The following is a 12,628-nucleotide window of genomic DNA, read 5'->3' as shown; positions in this document are numbered from 1 at the left end:
GAGTGTTGTGTTTAAATTGTAGTAAAGTGATCGAACAGTATTTCTTCTTCTTCTTCTTTATTTTATATAAAAAACTTTTTAAGTAAGAAAGAAAGAAAGTTGCACTATTATAATTTTTATGTAATATGTATACTGGGTGTTTTTACCTTTATTAAAAATCATTATTATTATTATTAATATTATAAGCCATTTATTGTCAATAGACATAGTAATACAGTTTTTAATATTACTAAATATAATTTCGACGATTCTTTCAATTTATATCATTTTACGACTTGTCACATATTTTTGCTATCCTATAAATACAAAAAAAAATCAAATCTTAAGCATGGTTTCGTATCCAAGCCTCGTATCTAGAAACTCTGGCAAAAACTGCAGGCCAGCGAGTTGAGCCACAGCCGTCCCAGCCGATAAAACTGCAAACGCCTACGACAACGTTGTCCAACAGTAGACCAGTGCCAGAATCGCCAAAGCAGGTGCTTCTAGATCCATCGTACCAGTTGGCGCACAGCATGTTGGCAGTGATGCCTCCTGTAAAATAAGTAGTCAGTGATAGCCAGATCTTTGTCATTTCTAAAGCTGAACTTTTGTCAGGCCAAAGCGCTTCCTATAGCTTCGTCACAATCGATATTTTCAACAGAAATACACCGTCAAAGATTAAAATTTAACATTCTCTGGCAAAGAGTTTCCAAAACTAAGTTTCTTACGACTGGAGATATGATTTTTCATGTAACTCCGAAAAACATACAGAAAAAGAAATTCTCTTGAAAATTGGGATGTAAGTAATATATTCGGTAAAAGTAAAATATTCGGTCATACTTGTATATATTTGGTTGATGTTTTATACCTTATCGCCAGCCTCGATTTTTGTTGATGGTATTACTCCTTGAGTCGGAGAGAACGTGGAATCATTGACACTGGTAAATATCATTACCGTTTGACAGTTAAGTTAAGGCCGATAAGACCTCTATAAATAGGTTAATAATGGTTCTAAAAACCAAATCTTAGGACAGAGACCAGGCCCTCCTCAAACTTTGTCAAGATATTAAGGATAACAAAGTTTTACCAAAAAAGTCACTACTGCATCTAGCTTGATTGACAGTTCTAAGTACAACGCGCCGCAGGTTTTCTGATGCAGGTCCTTCAGTCTGAAAGAGAAATAAAGGTATTAAAAATCAACAACATCAAGTAACCCGGTGACTGTCCATCTCATGAATTGTGAAGTGTCTAAGATAGCAAACATCCTTGTAAGAGGTACAAGTTTATTTACGCATAGTTCTGGCGGCTTCTACTCGTCACCATATTAAAACGCTAAATTGGCTTGGCTCTTTGCTGGTAATGGTAATTGGCTTCAAAATTCTTATATCTAAGTGGGTCTAAGCTCCATATCTTCTCTCCTATTAGGAGGGATGCCATGCGCTGTAGTAGACTGATACTGATAATGAAAGAATGGTCGTTTTAAATAAAGTCCAAAAGAATTACGTGTATATTTCCCCATCCAAGAGCAACGACGTCACGATTGTCTGGAACGTGGTGGTTAGCTCCAGCGATGCGACCAGCTCGCACGTTGGGTGCCCCGATCATGAAGGCAGAGGCGACTCGGACCACGCCGATGTCATTGTCGTGGTTCGCCGGGTTGTAATGGGGATGGCCGATAAGTTGCGCCACGTTGTGCCACCAGCCGCCATTACTTTTGGTTGTGGAACCTGAACGCACACGAAATTTGATTTCGACAACGTTGTTCCTGTAAAAGAAGATGACGTTTTAAAAAGCTGATGTTAAATGGAAAAATAACAGAGTTCAAGTAAGCTGCTGTATTTGCGGAAGATTAATTTTTTGTTCCCGGAACTCAGGCATCAGGCGAGGCGATGGAATTTTGCTGGGTTTTAGTGGGTATTCTGGCTGACTCGCAGCCGGTGAGTCCCACATATACTCCCTCGGAAATGGTGCCAGCCTATGCCACTATTTCCGAGGGAGATGCGTAAAAGCATTTCCCAGCTTGAAAAAAAAAAGCTGTACTGTCAACTTAAAAGTCAAAGTCAGAGTCAAAATTAATTTATTTCAAGTAAGCTTAGCATACAAGCATTTTTGAAACGTCAGGTGTTACGAATATGTTATGCTACGAGATTTCCAAACGCGCTTTGATTCGACAAGAGCTTACAACAAAGTAAGCCAGGGATTTTTATTTATGTACCCAGTCATTATCATATCATCATATTAGCCGATGGACGTCCACTCTAAGACATAGGCTTTGTATAACTTCCAAACATCACGATCCTAAGCGCAACCAGCAAATCCTTATGACTCGCTTGATTTCTTCAGTCCCAACTGGTGGGGAGCAACCAACTCTGCACTTTCTAGTGGTACCCCAACGTCCATCGGCTTTTTAAACTATGTGCCCCGCCCATTGCCACTTCAGCTTCGCGCCTGGTTGAGCTTCGCCTCGTCAGTGACTTTGGTTCTTTTGCGGATTTCCTCATTTCTAATTTGATCACGCAGAGATTGTGTATGTCTTTAACTTTGTATCTACAAGTACCCAGTAACTGGAGACACAGATATTGCCCTTCACATTCACTTCATCCTCGTCGAAATGTAGTACCTACTTTTTTCCTTACGTCTAATCTGCTTCAATCTTAAGACTACGTACTCACTTGATATACTCAAAAAATTTGTTAGTGAACTAACTACCCCTAATAAAGCCTAGATGCTCAAAATTTGACATGCCCCAAACCATAGGAGACAGGCAGTTTTGTTGGTAGTGAACCGTTAAAACAGGCTGATATATGGCCGATTTAAAGTATATCGCAAATTTGCTTACCACCAGCAATGTGCTGCCGAGAGCATGGCGTGGCTGTTCAGGATGGTACCACCGCATTTGTGACCAAACCATACCCCGTCCCATGTATACTGTAGCGACGCGGCGAAAGGGTAATTGTTAATGTTGGTTATTGTTCCTCCTACAATCCTCTCTTGCGATGGGAGCGCTAAAATAATATAAAGAAAATTTTTAACCAAAAAGCTAAGATTTGATGTTTTTATTGAGAAAACATACAATAAGTAACTATAAAAGATTTTTCGTCTCTCATTTCCTCAAAGATATTGAAAAAATGGCCCACTACTCCCCAGCTAGGTCTTCAGTTTTATGTTAGGTTAGTTAAGTGTTCTTGCCACAAACACCTACCCAAAATGTCGACTAGCTTTCCAGCTTAAGTTTCCTAATGTATATGTTCAAACTTCATGACGACTTGCTTGTTGGTGGGCAAAATAAACTTTTGCCATATAATATTGTATATATTGTATATATTGTACATATTGTTTATGTTTATGATCAATGTTTTTTGATGATATAACGATGAACAATAATTGATGATTGATTCAATAACTTACAAAAAGCCGTAGCGACGCATATTCCCAGTAGCAAGTATATAGTCTTCATTTTTCCACTTTGATGTAATTATAATATAGAAGTTGACACATTTATATATTAGTATTAAGAATTTTATCACGATCGATAAGATACTTCACCGGTGAGCTATAATTAGCTTCAATTCAAAACTAACCCCTCTAGTATATAAGGTATTAATGTATATTTATACATATAATAAAACTGTAATCTCATCTAGAAAAGTAATTCGAATACCGAGTGATCCCTATCCGATAAGATGTTTGTGAAGTCTGAACACTTTGGTCGAACGGATATTGACGGATTAGCATCGTAATGTGATGCGAAATCCCATAAACTTTAATGTTTAATATTGAAAAACCTTTTGCAGTCCATACAAAGTTTTGCCCAGTACTGACCACGCTGGGCATGCGGGTTGGTCAGCGCAGTGCTAGATTACTCGCGCCGGTGTCGCTGCTGCCCGACACCGGCCTGAGGCATTTCGTAATCTAGCCTGTAGGAATGGATATACCGCCATTCGTCGGTCGCCAGAGCCTCGTCGGTCCATCTGCATGGTGCACCACGAGCAGGTGAGGTAATATCATAAGAAGACTCAGAGTCACACAGCGGGCGATGGAACGAGCTATGGTAGGAGTATCTCTGCGTGATCGAATCAGAAATGAGGAGATCCGCAGAAGAACCAAAGTCACAGACATAGCTCGAGTTGCGAAGCTGAAATGGCAATGGGTGGGGCACATAGTTCGAAGAGACGATGGACTTTGGGGTCTTAAAGGAATGGCGACCCCGCACTAGTAAGCGCAGTGTTGGCCGACCCCCCACCAGGTGGACTGACGACATCAAGCGAGTCGCAGGGATTCGCTGGATGTAGGTGGCTCAGTATCGTGTTGTTTGGAAGTCCTTACAAAAGGCCTATGTCCTGCAGTGGACGTCCATCGGCTGACATGATGATGATAATGATTGAAAAACCTTAGAATTATCGTTGATTACATTCTACACCGACATATTAGGGTTTCATCAGTGGCCTACACAATTCTGGTTTCCGCTCCACCTTAATAGTTTCAGATGTTTATTATTCAAATCCAGATGGAAATTCTCTACTATTATCAAAGATCATCTTCTCTTTTTTAAGAGTTTTACTCTGGCTGGTTCATCCATCCAGGTGCCCGTTTAATCTGACCTGATACTGGGCATGCCGACAGAACAATAAAACAGACCCCTGCGCTGGAAATATGTACGGCGTTTACGATTAAAGTATCTGTATTTGTGTACAAAAGGAATTACACAAATCGTCTGCAACTGTCGACGAATTAAAAATTTGTACTTACCTCCGGTACCACTTTAGTACGGCACTAGGTTTTTCGACATTTACTTTTAATTATTTATCAGATTATAAAAAAGCCGTACATTAATAATTTATCGTAATTCATCATTTGTACCTGAAAAATTCCATTCACTTGCGTACTCACCTGTACCGCTCAGAAGTGACGGCATAGTGCTCAGAGGTATTTTCTGATATAGTAACAGCCTTCTAAGCGTTATTCACGTTGGTTCATTTCACAGGTAAATTTTTTTCAAGGGCTTGTAATCTATTAGAATATATGATCACCCAACCTCCCAGAAGCACTCCCAAATAATAAAGGAAAGTTTGTACAAGTTACTATTCCTTCCTTCTCTTAAATAATGAGTGTTATACAAGATGGTGTGCCTACGAGTAATTTTTTACGAGTAAACATTTTTGACTTACCTAATTTAGTGTGTGTTTTAGGTAATTACCACAGCGCACGTATGTCATACGACATTTTATAAAACACATTTGCGAGGAACACATTCACTTTGAGTACACTTCTGACATAAAAACTCTTAGCTAAGATTTAAAAAAGTACCGTTCGTTTTTAGACGGATGGTAAAGGTTATATGTTACATTGCACACGTGCGTAATGAGATACATTACTATATTGAAATTGGTGAAATAAGAGATACTTTACTAAATTTAATCTTTCTTTTAATAAATTGAGATTGGTTGACCAGGAAATTGACCTCTTCTGTACCTCGGCTACTACTGCCTGTAAAACACTGGCCAAACAGTACTTTAACTTGTTTATGTTAAGCTAGCTTGTTTACTTATTAATTTGGTTTTGTTGTTTTTTTTTTGTTTTTCTCTTTCGCCTTTTCTTTTAATTTATCTCTATTATTATTATCATTATCTCTTTTTTCATATTGGATTATGTTTTATTGGAGTATGTTTTCCTTGCGAGCTTGCTATCTAATATGTAAAATTAGCTATAATCTGTTTTCTATGTTGTTACTTTTATTATCTTTGTATTTAGCTGTAAGTTTTCCTTTCTAAATAAATAAATAAATAAATTTACTTGAAATTTGTTAATAAAATTTAAAAAAAAAAAAAAAAAAAAAAAAAAAAAAAAAAAAAAAAATATGTTTATTTCAGGCCTTGACCCATAGTTGTTAGTGTACAAAAAAAAAAGACAATAGCTTAAATTATATGTTAGTAAAGTAAATACAGACCAAAAAAATAAAAATAAAAAAAAGAGAAATAATAACACTACATATTTAGGTATAATACTTACTTAAGATATCTGCCCCTACATACTGACACACCGGGCACACAGGTATGTGTGTGTATCCAGTGCCTCAGTATGGGACAGTCATACTTTTCGCTAATCACCCTCAGGAAGGTGTTAGTGCTCCCCCTCAACCTGCTCATCAGCGTTGCCGTCCGTTTCCGTATGACTGTAGAGAAGCTGTCAGTCCTTCCGTACGCAAACATTGCTGATGCACTACAGTACCGTGGGAGCCCCAACATCACCCTGAAGTTATAGTTATATTATAACTAATAGTTATATTATAACTTTTTAGGCTACCTTTTAAACGCTAACGCTATATATTTTTGTATTAGTTGTAATATATTATGTAATTCATATGTAAATTTTAAAATTATATTTACGTATATATTAAATTATATTATATTTATATATTTTTTTAATTATTTATATATATAATTACATATAATGTATTGCACCTTCCCGCTCGTTCTTCGCAAGTTCTCTCGTCAGGGCTTGCCTGGTAGAGATTACTTATAATAATAAGGCCGCCTTTGCATGCTAAGTTTAATTAATTTTTTTAATTTTTCAATTTATAATTGTATTTATGTGTGCAATAAAGTATTTCTTCTTCTTCTTCTTCTTCTAACCTGTATCGTTATAATGCTGTATCAAATTGGGTGAAGCTGAGTTTTTTGCAATACATGATCTAGTATGACTGCAAGCGTCTGCAATTCAAAAACTCGAGCACAAATTTTAATTTCATACATACTGTAGACGGTTTGTACAGAGGCAAAGTGGTGCGCAGGTTGCCTCTGCTGACAAAGTATGTGCTTACGAAACAAGCTGTAGATAATTACCCACATTATTTAAGTATGCACTCACTACATCTCGAAAACCTTGATGTAGAAAGGTGGAATTCGGTAGGGAAGTAGTTTTTTTTTTATTTTGTGCTTTACAAGTCAGCCCTTGAATGCAATCTCACCTGATGGTAAGTGATGATGCAATCTAAGATGGAAGCGGACTAACTTGTTAGGAGGAGTATGAAAATCCACACCCCTTTGGATTTCTACACGACATCGTACCGGAACGCTAAATCGCTTGGCGGTACGCCTTTGTCGGAAGGGTGGTTACTAGCCACGGCTGAAACCTCCCACCAGCCAGACGTGGACTAATTAAGAAAACCTCAATCGGCCCAGCCGGGGATCAAACCCAGGCTCTCCGTCTTGTAAATCAACCGCGCTTACCACTGCGCCACAGAGGCAGTCAAGTTTATAGTTAGTAGATGTCTGTTAAGAAGGGACTTTCCGACAGGGCCGGATTAAGGAGGTCTAAGGGCGGACACAGTCGCTGGCGTCCGCTAGTTTGTCAATATAAGAATTCAATTTAAAGCCTTTATTGTCAGGAAACTTGTAATAAAAGCTTTATCCATCCTTTTACCTTCTAAACATTTGTTTGTTTTATTTTTCTCAATTTTATAGATACATTTCATTCATCATTATCGACCCATGACCGGCTCACTGCTGAGCTCGAGTCTCTTCTCAGAATAAGAGGGGTTAGGCCAATAGTCCACTACGCTAGCCCAATGTGGATTAGAAGACTTCACACAAGCAAAAAATTAAGAAAATTCTCTCGTGTGCAGATTTCCTCACGATGTTTTTCCTTCAACGTTTGAGACATGTGATATCTAATTTTTTAACCCACACTCGGATTCGAACCCACACCCTCCGGAATCGGAGGCAGAGGTCATATCCACTGGGCTATCACGGCTCTCTTATATTATATTTAATTATATTATATAATAAGTCAGTAGACACATTTAACTATGAATCAAAGTCTTTATATTCGGTAGTGCGCAAATAAATAAATATAATTTAACACACATCAAAGTTACATAGATCACTTTATTTGTCGGAAACGCATTATCAATAATGACTATTAAATAAATGATTTTATACTATCCACTTATTTTCACCAGATGAGCAAGTCTTAAGATGTCAAGTAAAATTGAGCATTTGCGCCCAGTAGAGTAATTGAGTTCAGGGTGCCTAGTGGGAGTTTTCAATATTTTCTTACTGTTACTATCGCGTTAACGTAAACGCGGCTTTATATAGAATTGACCTGTTGTGCAATAGTGCTAACAGATGGCGATGTTTCAATTCCATAGAAATTAACGTTTACGTCTACGCGATCGCCACAGTATCTAACTACCACTAGGCCCTCAGAACACTTTTTGAGGTAATTTTGTGGGCACGCAAAGTATAGAATAAAATCATTTTATTAAATACAATCGCAAATTTTACGCATGGTTTCGAATCCATGTCGCGTATCTAGAAACTCTGGCGAAAACAGAAGGCCAGCGAGTTGAGCCACAGCCGTCCCAGCCCATGAAACTGCAAACTCCTACGACGACGTTGTTCAAGAGGAGACCAGTGCCAGAGTCACCGTTGCAGGTGGCTCTAGACCCATCGTGCCAGTTCGCGCACAACATGTTGGCAGTGATGATTCCTGTAACATAGAAACAGAGCTAATAGGTAGACCTTTGTCGGTCATAGGGTTGCCAACCGAACTATAATATACAGTATTGTATTATATTTCAGATCGGTGTAGTTGAAGAAATATAATCCACGTCTCCCCTAACATTTTCCAGTCTAAAATATATCTTATGGCCTGCAAAATAGAGCTTAATTTTGCTTGTAAGCCGGCTCGGAGTTCTGGTAGATATGTCTACCATGGGCAGTTACACCTCAATGTAAAGTGGTATGATATATCTACCGTAGACGTTATAGTGTACGCAAAAATACTTTAAGTAAATATTTTGAACACTGAAACCTAACAAATGAATTTTTTTTGACAGATGCGTCTAGGCTATATCCGAACTTCAAATGAACAAATTAGAAAATAAAATTGTTTTTTATTTTTAAAAATATTAAAATCAAATGTGTAAAAGCATAATATGACACTTATTTCAGACAAAAAATTTTGGTTTTTTTGTTTATAATGCCATAATTTATTTAAGCGTTTTTTGTAGCTAAATCTGAAACTATATTTTTCTGAAAAAATGTTGTCAACCCTATTTGGGTAAATAAGTTTCACAAATCCTGACCCACAATCTTACAAGTATAAGAAATTTTATTTATTTATTTTTGCTTTTATAGTTTTTCGAGATCTAAGAATTCATGTCCCAAGCCACCACCGTTTAGTTTCGTTTCGTTTCGCGAAGGAGTGCCAAGAATTAAGTGTCTGACGACTGGAGGTATATCACATAATCCTGATCAGTTAAAAGTATCTGATATTGATTGTTTGTCACCCTAAGCCCTAAGATAGCGTATGCGTCTAAGCACTAAAGAAAGAGGCTCAGTCAAAGAGAACTAACTCGACGATACGATAGACTTAATCAAATAATAAGCTGACTATGAACCCTATTGACTAAAGGATATATGTAATTATATTATTACCACTAAAGTCACTATTGCATCTGGCTTGATTGACAGTCCTCAGGACAACGTGTCGCAGTTGTTCTGAACCGGCTCCATTTGTCTGAAAGAGAATATGAAGTCTTGAAAAAAATCTACAATACTAACGATTATGAAAAAAGTTAATATGTTACTTTTATATATAGATTGCTGCTAGTGACGATAACATGAACTAGGCCAATTTACTTAATACTAACCGACGCCCCACTGTTTAAACCGTGTAGTTCCTGTTTCTTTGAGAATAGGGGAATAAAATATAGCCTATGACACTCAAATAACGTGGCTTTCTTGTGGTAAAAAAATAAAAATAGGTTTAGTAGATCCAGACCTTCTACAACACCACAAACTTTACCTCTGTATAATATTAGTATTTTAAGATTAAATACTACATCAACTCGGGTTGGAAATTGCACTCGTTCTGAGTATGTATGTACTAGGTTGTGTATGGTGTATGTACGTACCAGGTTACCTACTAGGTTTGCCCAACTGACATGAAAGTTTTCTAACCGTAAAAAATCAAACCTCTGAGGTAGTCTGCATTACTTTTCGAATTCGAAGCCTTAATAGCTCAATGGTTAAAATACGTACTTCCTGACTTCTTTTCCTTCCATAGTTAGATCCTTATTTTAACTATTACTGTGTTTACTGATAACTCTAATGTCTGAAATAGAACTGCAGCAACGTCATCGAAAGAATTCTGTAAATTAATTCAACCAGCCTAGCCCGAGGGCTAGGACAATGTGGAGGATGAGACGACTTTCAAAGAGTCATCTGTGAGACTAACATCGACTGTGAGATAGAAAAATAGGAGTTGTCAGGCGCTTAACCACGGTAATTTAAATATAGTTAAAAAAATTACAGATGTTCTTCCCCATCCAATAGCAACAACGTCGCGGTTGTCTGGAACATTGTGATTGGCTCCAGCGATGTTGCCAGCTCGCACGGTGGCTGCACCGATCTGGAAGGCAGTAGCGACTCTGACCACGCCGATGTCATTGTCGTGGTTCCTGGGGCTGTAATGGGGATGGCCAATAAGCTGTGCCACGTTGTGTTGCCATCCACCGCTGCTTCTATTTGTGGAACCCGCTCTGCAACGGAATCTGCTTGCGACATTGTTGTTCCTGTAAAAAAAAATATTTTAGAATTGATAGTTTTTCTTAAACAGTTGAAAATACCGCGATATTCTTCAAAAAGAAGGTCTACCAGATGTGAAATGCAATAATGATAGAGCAAAACCCCATAGTATATGCAAACCACATATGCATAGGTATTAGATCCCCTGCAGGTACTCGATAATATTCTCAATAATGAAGTATAAGATTGCCTAAAGTTGTGACGCAGCAATAATAAAGCTATATTTAGGGGTACGACTCAAGCAACCTTACAGTGGCGCGGTGATACCTAAAACGGCTTCAGATCTTGAGGGTACGACTGGTCAGGCTAAAAAATCTTGAAATATTCTTACATAAACGTTAAGCTGTCGATCACGGTCAATATATTTAACATCTAATAATATTAAGGTCAAAGCCTTAGTTCCCTCTTTTGTAAGAGAGAGGAGCTTCAATAGTAAGCATTCTTTTTAACAGGTTTTAATAAACATACTTATTGAACACTAAATTATTAGCTTCAAACCAATGTACCACTTTATTAAAAGAGTTATTTACAAGTGATTTATCATCTACAATCACCATCATTTTATAATTATGGTTATTAAGATAAAAAAGGTCATTAGTATAAAGGAGAAAAAGAAATGGTCCCAGTATAGATCCTTGAGAACACCCCTATTTTCAAGACAAAGTTTTAATTAATTGAATAAAAACGGACATTAATTTGATTGTGAAGATGATGAGGAAGCATATTGTAAAGTCGTAGACTTACACCCAGCAATGTACCGCCGAGAGCATGGCACGGTTGTTAAGGATGGTACCACCGCACGTGTGGCTAAATTGTACATTGTTCCAGGAAACCTGTAGCGATACGGCGAAAGGGTAGGTGTTAATCGTGGTTACTGATCCTCCGACTATTCTGTCTTGCTGCGATGGGAACGCTGAAATAGTATAAAAAAGAAAAATTAATAATACAAATAAAATTAAAAATGCAAATGTTCTTTGGTTTTTAGTGTTTCTTAATCAACGAGAATCCCTTATACTTTCGCCATGTCATGACACATCTGTGTTTTCATCCGTCCATCTGTCCATGATAAGCTAAGAGACTACCTATTACTACTGGTACTAGAATGCTAATATGATGTTGATGAAGGTGCCGACTGGAGTGAGTAACAAAACACAAAAACCAAATATTAAATTTCTTATTGGCCGCCTGAAGGGAATAACATAACACAAAAACCAAAAGTAAATTTCTTTTTGACGCAGAGTCTCCTCTCAGAATATCTGGGTTAGTCAAATAGTCTACCATGCTGGCCCAATGCAGATTGTCAGACTTCACACACTAAGAGATTTAAAAACCCTTCAGCTGTATGAAGATTTCCTCACGATGTTTTACCTTCACTTGATGCACGTGATATTTTATGATGTTTATTTACAGAAAAACTAAATATAAATGAAAAAATTATAATGATTATGATGTCTGTGTATACTTTAAAAACTTACAGAAAGCCGTAGCAACGCATATTGCCAAAAACAAGTAGATAGTCTTCATTTTTGCACCGTAACGTAAAATTTATTATGAGTTGATACACTTATATATTGGTATTAGGTGTTTTATCATAATCGATAAGATATTTCTTTGATGCGCTTTAATTGCCTCCGATTTAGAATAAAGTCTTAGTATAATATATAACATAATTATTGGTAGGTATTATGTATTTTATCTTTGATAAGATACTATACTGGTTTTTTGTATTACATCCGATAACTAATTAACCCTCCTAATCCACATCATACATCGGTTTGAAATAGACTAAGCCAGGGTTTCTCAAACTTTCAAAAAATTTCCAAGTGACAGCGAACCACTTACTAACTAATAACCCCCCACCCCCATGTTATTTTGATGAAAATAAGGTTTTTTTTTGAATAAGAGGTAACACATAAAGTACTTACCAAAATATATGTCTTAGTAATATTAATGTGATAGGTGTGTTTCTTGTCGCAAATTAATTCAATGTTAGGAGTAATTTTGAACAATTTTAACCTTAATAAAATTTTGACTCGGTATCAGCTATCAAGCCACTA

General features: G+C 37.1%; 2 protein-coding genes across 2 annotated transcripts; both read right to left on the bottom strand.

Moving 5' to 3' along the window:
• Window positions 1-322: 322 nt before the first annotated feature.
• LOC112055269 (trypsin CFT-1-like) lies at window positions 323-3,436 on the bottom strand. The gene is made up of 5 exons (XM_024095296.2): window positions 3,388-3,436; window positions 2,819-2,984; window positions 1,483-1,744; window positions 1,067-1,148; window positions 323-531 (listed from the first exon to the last, which is right to left on the bottom strand). Exons 1-5 carry the CDS (start codon window positions 3,434-3,436, stop codon window positions 323-325), a joined length of 768 nt encoding a protein of 255 aa, XP_023951064.2.
• Window positions 3,437-7,821: 4,385 nt separating this feature from the next.
• Window positions 7,822-12,066, bottom strand: LOC112055272 (trypsin CFT-1-like). The gene is made up of 5 exons (XM_024095300.2): window positions 12,047-12,066; window positions 11,316-11,486; window positions 10,297-10,558; window positions 9,420-9,501; window positions 7,822-8,469 (listed from the first exon to the last, which is right to left on the bottom strand). The coding sequence occupies exons 1-5, from the start codon at window positions 12,064-12,066 to the stop codon at window positions 8,261-8,263; spliced, it is 744 nt and encodes a 247-aa protein (XP_023951068.2). The 3' UTR covers window positions 7,822-8,260.
• Between the last annotated feature and the right edge of the window lie 562 nt (window positions 12,067-12,628).

The sequence above is a fragment of the Bicyclus anynana genome, chromosome 24 (assembly GCF_947172395.1).
Source record: "Bicyclus anynana chromosome 24, ilBicAnyn1.1, whole genome shotgun sequence".
Classification (NCBI taxonomy): Eukaryota; Metazoa; Arthropoda; class Insecta; order Lepidoptera; family Nymphalidae; genus Bicyclus; species Bicyclus anynana.
This window is presented reverse-complemented; position numbering and strand designations above follow the sequence as displayed.

What these genes read in the sequence shown, in the direction of transcription:
- LOC112055272 (XM_024095300.2), bottom strand. Translation starts at nt 12,066, where the DNA reads ATGCGTTGCTACGGCTTTCT. An exon ending in ATGCGTTGCTACGGCTTTCT is followed by an intron (nt 11,487 to 12,046) that starts GTAAGTTTTTAA and finishes TTATACTATTTC; the next exon opens with AGCGTTCCCATCGCAGCAAG. An exon ending in TTGGATGGGGAAGAACATCT is followed by an intron (nt 9,502 to 10,296) that starts GTAATTTTTTTA and finishes ATTCTCTTTCAG; the next exon opens with ACAAATGGAGCCGGTTCAGA.
- LOC112055269 (XM_024095296.2), bottom strand. Translation starts at nt 3,436, where the DNA reads ATGAAGACTATATACTTGCTACTGGGAATATGCGTCGCTACGGCTTTT. An exon ending in ATGCGTCGCTACGGCTTTTT is followed by an intron (nt 2,985 to 3,387) that starts GTAAGTTATTGA and finishes ATATTATTTTAG; the next exon opens with CGCTCCCATCGCAAGAGAGG. An exon ending in TCGGCAGCACATTGCTGGTG is followed by an intron (nt 1,745 to 2,818) that starts GTAAGCAAATTT and finishes CTTCTTTTACAG; the next exon opens with GAACAACGTTGTCGAAATCA.